Source organism: Trachymyrmex septentrionalis, unplaced genomic scaffold, assembly GCF_001594115.1.
Source record: "Trachymyrmex septentrionalis isolate Tsep2-gDNA-1 unplaced genomic scaffold, Tsep1.0 scaffold19, whole genome shotgun sequence".
NCBI classification, from domain to species: domain Eukaryota; kingdom Metazoa; phylum Arthropoda; class Insecta; order Hymenoptera; family Formicidae; genus Trachymyrmex; species Trachymyrmex septentrionalis.
The window spans coordinates 2973632-2980500 of NW_017305071.1; the positions used below are offsets into that span (position 1 = coordinate 2973632).

The following is a 6869-nucleotide window of genomic DNA, read 5'->3' on the forward strand; positions in this document are numbered from 1 at the left end:
TATATATATATATATGCTATCATATATATAAATAAGGTAATATTCGTTTTCAGTTTGCATTTATATACTGTATTTATCGCGTTATGATTTTATTATTAAATAAAACTTAAAATTAATATAGGTTGAGTTCAAAAAACAAGTTAATATGAAGATTAAAGTATGAATACTAAAATTTAAACTGTGAGATAGTAATGGTTGTTTTTTTTTAATTCATTATTAACAGAGTTACAATTGTGTTACATGTAACACAATTGTAACGCTTACTATCTTTTTTTACTAAATGTCTAGACATTTATAATATTACTGATTGACCAACTATATATGAACTATGCATACTATTTCACAGGAATCAACATTGTGGTAAAATATATCTATTTACATATCCATGCATTTATACTTCCATTATAATATTGAAATTGAAGTTTAGTTCTTCAAATCCAGTCTTTCAAGCGTAATCGCATTTCGTTTTATACGAGTTGCGTTTCACATTTTCTGATATCGGTACTATGATATAATATTAAATAACATATTTTATGAAGGTTTATAAAATTTTCCAAGATAATCAGTATTTTCTCAATATGGTATTATATATTTTATTATAATTATAATACAATACTATAAAAAAAATGGTTATTATCTTTAAAATTTCCTAGAAGCTCCATGGAATTTCCATATACATTATGTTGCATGGGAATGTCTTTTAGTATAAATGTATTCAAATACATATAGAAATATTAATTCTATATGGTCCTATGCACATGTATATCATTCGTAAGTCATTATATACAATTTAGATACACATAGAATAAAATGCTTCTAATAAATAATGTTTAAATAAGAATACATACATATATATATATATTTATTTATTTATAATATATATAATATAATTGACTAAGCAGTGTGTAGCCAAACAAAATTATAATATGAAAGCTCAAAACATGGCTGTTCTTGTATAGTACAGTTTCATAAATTTGCTTCCTTCTCAGTGATATCAAGAACATTATCTAAAAGAATATTTATAAATTTGTTTTTAATGATAAAATTGCCTACATTTTCTCAGACGCTCTTTGGTTTTCTTTTCCTTCACAGTACTTAGGGCAGTTGCTCCACATAATTCTTCGGTACTAAACCCGTTTTACCGTTTAATGTACCTTCCAGCCAACCTGGCTCCAAAGAGGCCTTAACTGTAATAATACATTTTGTTACGTGCCTCTTTCAAATCTCTATAAAAATCAATACTTTCGTATTCCTCTTACCATTTGTGATAATTTGATTTGGTTCAAATGATAATTCGCCATCGTTTTCCGCCATACACGCATATAAGGTTCGCACTCTCCTAAGAATATATAAAAACTTAGAGTTCCAAAATCTTCCTACATCTTATGTAGAATACTTACCAAATTCCTGGAATTTGACCAGGACTCGAACGTCCACTACCGGGTGAAGTGTTGATGCTGTAATTATGTATAAGATCATGATAATAAAAGATATTTATCGAATAAAAAAATAGATTTTTGCCAATGAAAGAATTGGGACATCTTACGGACATATCGATGACGAGTTGCTACGCTGAGGATAAGCCGTGGGATAGTGCACGGATATCATGGTGCCACGTTTTTGTTTTATTGGTAATTCGCCTGTAAAAGGATGAGGATCCGAGGCTATTGATTCGCTCGAACTACTCGTGTTGCCACCGCTTAGAACTGGGATAATAACATTTTCGTTCAGAGGAAATATCGACAAATACTAGAGATTATTGTGAAAGAACATAAGAAAAAAGAATAAGACCTTTATCAGTTGAATGATACATAAGGTTCGCGTTAGTCAATTTTATGCGACCGCTGCTTGTACCACCGCCGCGACTATCCAAGTATGACGGTATACGATGACCTGTGCTATCAAGATCTTCTCGATCGTAATCTCCATTATTTCTCTCATCAATAGTGGGCGACTTATTAACAGTCAAAGGCTGACCGTCGTAGTAAGATCTTGTAACGAAATATATACGTAATATATAAATATATATATATATATGGAATATATATAATGATGAAAGAAAAGACAATGCTACAAACTTACGTGCGCGTGTGATGACGCAGGTGTAACTGTTGTATGTACCGCTGTGTGTAACGGATATCTTAAAAATGCCGTTCCATTACCCGAAGAAGTTGGACCTTCTTCCATTTTAATGCATTGCGATTTGCTTGGGATAACAGTGGCTTGTAGCGTAGACTGCGCTGCCACTGCGCGCTGCAAAGAATCTTGGGGTGGTCCAGCTACTATTCTTTCATAATTCTCAATCAATATTTCAACAACAATATTGTAAAATTTAATGTCCATTATAGAAGCTACTGTTTCTTCTTCTGGCCGTAATAAAGTCGGACCAAAACATACCGCCAAGTTCCCCACAGTCATCAGATTTTTATCACTTTTTTTTGCTACGCTGAAAATTTTATCCAAGTTTAAATAAAATTTAACAAAAGTTAAATAAAATTTAACAAAATTTTATCTCTCAGCTAGAGATAAACAAGTAAAACTTAGAAGTACACATATATAATAAAAAAAAGCTAAGTTCTATAAATTAATAATATTTCTTACTTGCAAAGATGAGTAATAAGAAGAATCAGCATATTGAAATTGGGTTTAGGCAATCGATAAGCGAGATTGTGTATATCATTTATCCGAGTTTCCTTCATCTCCTGTTCTGTTAAATACCATAATATAAAAATCACAATGAAACTTTAGTTTTTTCTATACAGAAAGAATATTGAAAATAATAATAGGGAGGGCGAATTGAAGTATTTGAGAAAAACGGAGAGATAGAAGGAAGAAAGCAGATCTATCGTGGAATTTCTTTAATCTCCGAGAATAGATATAGTAGCAAAAATAAAATAAAACAATATATTATCAAGAATACCTATACGCACTCGCAGCTGTAATGAAGCTATTGTAGTATCGGAAAGTCATTAATGGCTCGGACAATGTTCTCAGGTAAGTTTTGAGCGCACTAGTAATAGTTTTACTCTCCCATTCAAAACGATCGCTTAAGCTGAGCTTATCCACTTTCCTCTTATCGAGACCCATTATTAAAAGTTTATTTACTTTAGAAGCAACTCCGACCACTCTGTATAAACCTTGTTCTTCTAGTCCTGTCGACAATTATTTAAAATTAATAAATTAATCATATTAATCAATGATATTAAACGAGCAGAAAGCTCGATTAACTGAGGAAAAAGTCAATTGTATCACCTCTATCTTCGAGCGCCGCAATACATTTCGATACGAACGTAAAACCGGTTTCAGCCAACGTCAAATCTTCGGGTCTCGTGGAAGAACCTAATCGTGGACAGGTCTGGAAAATGATTACACGATTGTTACACGCAATTTCGTTTATGAAAGATAGAAAAGTAGTAAAAGCGACCATTTGAATATCATTGAAATGTACAAAGATTCTCACAGGTTCCTTCCCATCCATAGCATCCATCCATAATTTCCTATCCTCTTCCGAAAGCGCTTGGAATGTATATATTACACTAGGTCTGGAAAAACAGTAGAGAAGCTTCTTTAATCATTTTTCATTCATAATAAAATAAAATAATTATATGTTAAACATGAATTTAACTTACTTATCTATGGCAGTGATGTCAAAGCAAAATCTTTTTTCGATTGTGTCCGATGTTCGTCGTATGCAAGACCACAGTGTAAGAGTTTCCTTACCACTCTATAAAAATAAAATATTGAGAAATCGTTTTAAAGATCCTTAATAACACATTAATAATTAAGTTTCCACTTCACTTACAAATTTTCCTGTGAGTTGATTATAAGGAATCATAGTGAATTCTTTTCTATCCTTTTGATATGTGCAATACTGTTTTGTCCATGTTGTACCAAATGCTTCTACAAACATGTTTTTTTGTAATGCACATAGTCAGCGACATAATATAGCATTTAAACGATATTTATATTGAGACTCACTAAACAATCAGTTCACCAAAGAACTTTTTTATACTACAATGAACTTACTTTTCTCCATTAGAAATAGATATCCTTCGCGCGAGTGTAATTTGTTGAGACCACTTTCTACAGCGGACTAAGAAAAAAAAGATGATACAGGTGAATGTAGAAAGCATACTTTACATTTAAAAAATCCATAACTACTAATAAATAATGATCGATATTCAATGCTTAATTTTTAATGCTTACACTTAAAATGACAGAATAAAACTACAAAACAACGTGTTTCTATATATCTAATTTTTACTAAGTAATTAAGAGAAAAAATACAAAAATTGCTATGTAACGTACCTTTTTCATGTCCTTCATTTTATTCATAAGTGATTCAGTTTTATCCCGGGTAGCAAGGAAATTCTCTCTAGTCTTGTGAAACACACGCGCACACACACAAATAAAAATTAGTAAGCGCTTCATGCTGTTATCAATCTTATTATATTGGTACTTTATAGAATAATTTAGTCGCGAATGTTACAGATTTCATTTATCAATGACTATGTTTTTCCGTATCCTTATACCAATTCCAAAAGAAAATTATAATAAATATTTAATAATGTATTTCTGCTGTAAATTCTATTTTAATGTATAATATAAATATAAGTTAAACTTACTTTATTAGCAATTACATAGCGCGCGTTATTTGCGGAATTCTATATTTTAAATTCTTATTAAAATTAATTTTCAATTAATTACTAAATTATGAATTGTTAACTTATGCAATATGTAATTTTGGTTTAAGCTGGAAAAAAGGAGAACTCTCATTATCAATATTAGAATACTATAGAGCAAACATGTATCTACATGTTAGTGATGCATATTTCAACAAAATTTTCTTGCATACAAACATACAGCGATAACACTAAATTATTAAGTCATTAAAATAATGCTTCTACGTTATCGTCACTCGCAATAATGCATTAACAAGGAAATAAGTATATCGTCTAGAGAGATAAAATATTTTTTTTTCTCCTATATAATTTAACGTATTTAAGCAGTTAAAAACGCATTATAGGAATCATTACCAACCTTCTGAATTTTTAGTTGTAGCTCTGTCATGTAGGGTTTGAAATCTTTCGCGACTTCATGACCTTGATGATAGAACGTCAACCATCCAAACATAAATCCCAACAACTGGAATATTTTATATTACATTAGACTGCAATTTATTTTGCACATATGTTTAATGTAGAAAACACTTAAATATATAATAAAGAATAATTTTTTATTCAAACTACTACCGTTTCGACAAATTCGAACTTTTTCCGCTCCTGAACTTCCTGCAGTAAAAACACATATTCTAAACTAGCTTGAGAGAAGTGTCTTTCAGCCATCTCCAACGTCGCGTCAGCCTATAGATTACACATGCATACAAAATGTTAATTACTTAATGATATACAATCCTAAATTCTTCATAGATCATTAAATATACCTCTTGCAAAACATTATCCTGCTTTTTTGTGGATAAATTCAAGTAACGCTCTTGACTCTGACAAAATTTAATCGTCTGTTTCTCGAATTTCTTTTTACCATCCTGAAAAGTTACAAAACACCAAGTAAATAAAACTAAACATATTTTGTTGGCTTGAAATATTTTAGATATAAATAAATATATACATATATATATATATATACATAGGAAATATATATATATATATATAATATACATATATATAAATATTAATTGTATAGATACAAATCATTAAATAGCTTTACCTTAACTCCACCGATATGTTCTTTCCTAAAATTCTCCAAAGGTAATATAATCTGATCATACGCTCGTTCCAACTATAGAAAAAGAAAAGTTATTTTAAGGAATGACATCATCATTACTATACTAATAGAATCTCCTTTAATCTAATCTTTTTTATATATCAACATTTTAGAATTACAATGTTCTCTATCAAGATCTATTAAATGCAATGAATATATTCTACAAACTAATTTATTCATTGCATACCATGCGATCCCTCTCATCTTCTATGGATGCTATAAGTTTGCCAAATTCTTTCAAACTCTGAGATATATGAGTCTCGTCCTCAGTTTGGCTCTCGCCGATGCATTCAAAACTAAAGTTTTGCAATGTTTTGGAAAAGGCTCTTTGCGCTCTAGACAAATCTAGAAAAAAAAATAACACATACGTTATTATAACTAATTTAACGAGCAAAGGAAAGATTAGATTACATTGATAAAAAACTATTTTCTACAATCTTTGATAGAGAAAGAAAAAAATAAAACAAGCAGATTGTTATCTCTAAATTCACTTTGTCGTGGAAGAACATTGCAAAAGCCTTGACTTACTAATTACGTACGGAGGTAAATTATATATGCAACAGCTGTTACAACAAACACATGTTTCGATAGTCCGAGTAAAGAAAAAAAAAAAACGTCGCATCATGAACTTACTCTTAGCAGCTAGCAATAAATCTTTGACCTCCTTAACGAGCCGTTTGATCTGCTGACTGGTCTTTTCCAATTCGCGCTCGTGATAGTGAAGATTCTCGCGGAAGTACGGACTGTCGGTTAAACAATCCGTAAACTCCAGTGGTTTGAGGCCAACACCCATTCTCGTTTATTTACGAAAATTCAAGGGTCATGAATACGAAGGGGAAAGAGAGGGTCCGAATTTAACTCGTGAGTCACGCTGTCACCCACGATCACCCGTGATAAGACGCACGATCACTATCATTACTGCACGATTATTCGCGCAGATCCGCGCAGATTCGCCATCATCGGGATGCAATGTGTGCAAACACTTAACAGTTTAATCCAGACTGTATATTTATATATATATATATACACACACATACACACACAACATATATACATATATATACACCTAACACACATGCGCGATT

General features: G+C 31.0%; 2 protein-coding genes across 2 annotated transcripts in view; one reads left to right on the forward strand and one right to left on the reverse strand.

The window, feature by feature from the left end:
• Positions 1-907: 907 nt before the first annotated feature.
• Positions 908-6842, reverse strand: LOC108746897 (rho GTPase-activating protein 26-like). The gene is made up of 20 exons (XM_018483980.1): positions 6418-6842; positions 5972-6129; positions 5728-5799; positions 5444-5545; positions 5253-5363; positions 5041-5145; positions 4309-4380; positions 4027-4093; positions 3803-3900; positions 3630-3724; positions 3461-3542; positions 3253-3355; positions 2931-3152; positions 2602-2707; positions 2082-2446; positions 1792-2001; positions 1547-1706; positions 1401-1457; positions 1260-1339; positions 908-1187 (listed from the first exon to the last, which is right to left on the reverse strand). Exons 1-20 carry the CDS (start codon positions 6575-6577, stop codon positions 1096-1098), a joined length of 2517 nt encoding a protein of 838 aa, XP_018339482.1. The 5' UTR covers positions 6578-6842; the 3' UTR covers positions 908-1095.
• LOC108746894 (F-actin-capping protein subunit beta) overlaps positions 6579-6869 on the forward strand; it is a 4353-nt gene continuing 4062 nt past the window's right edge. The window contains exon 1 of the mRNA XM_018483976.1: positions 6579-6645. The gene's annotated coding sequence lies outside the window, so the exon portion shown is untranslated. The remainder of the gene's footprint in view (positions 6646-6869) is intronic.

What these genes read in the sequence shown, in the direction of transcription:
- LOC108746897 (XM_018483980.1), bottom strand. Translation starts at nt 6,577, where the DNA reads ATGGGTGTTGGCCTCAAACCACTGGAGTTTACGGATTGTTTAACCGAC. An exon ending in TGCGGCGCTCGAAGATAGAG is followed by an intron (nt 3,153 to 3,252) that starts GTGATACAATTG and finishes AATTGTCGACAG; the next exon opens with GACTAGAAGAACAAGGTTTA. An exon ending in GTATCATTCAACTGATAAAG is followed by an intron (nt 1,707 to 1,791) that starts GTCTTATTCTTT and finishes TTATTATCCCAG; the next exon opens with TTCTAAGCGGTGGCAACACG.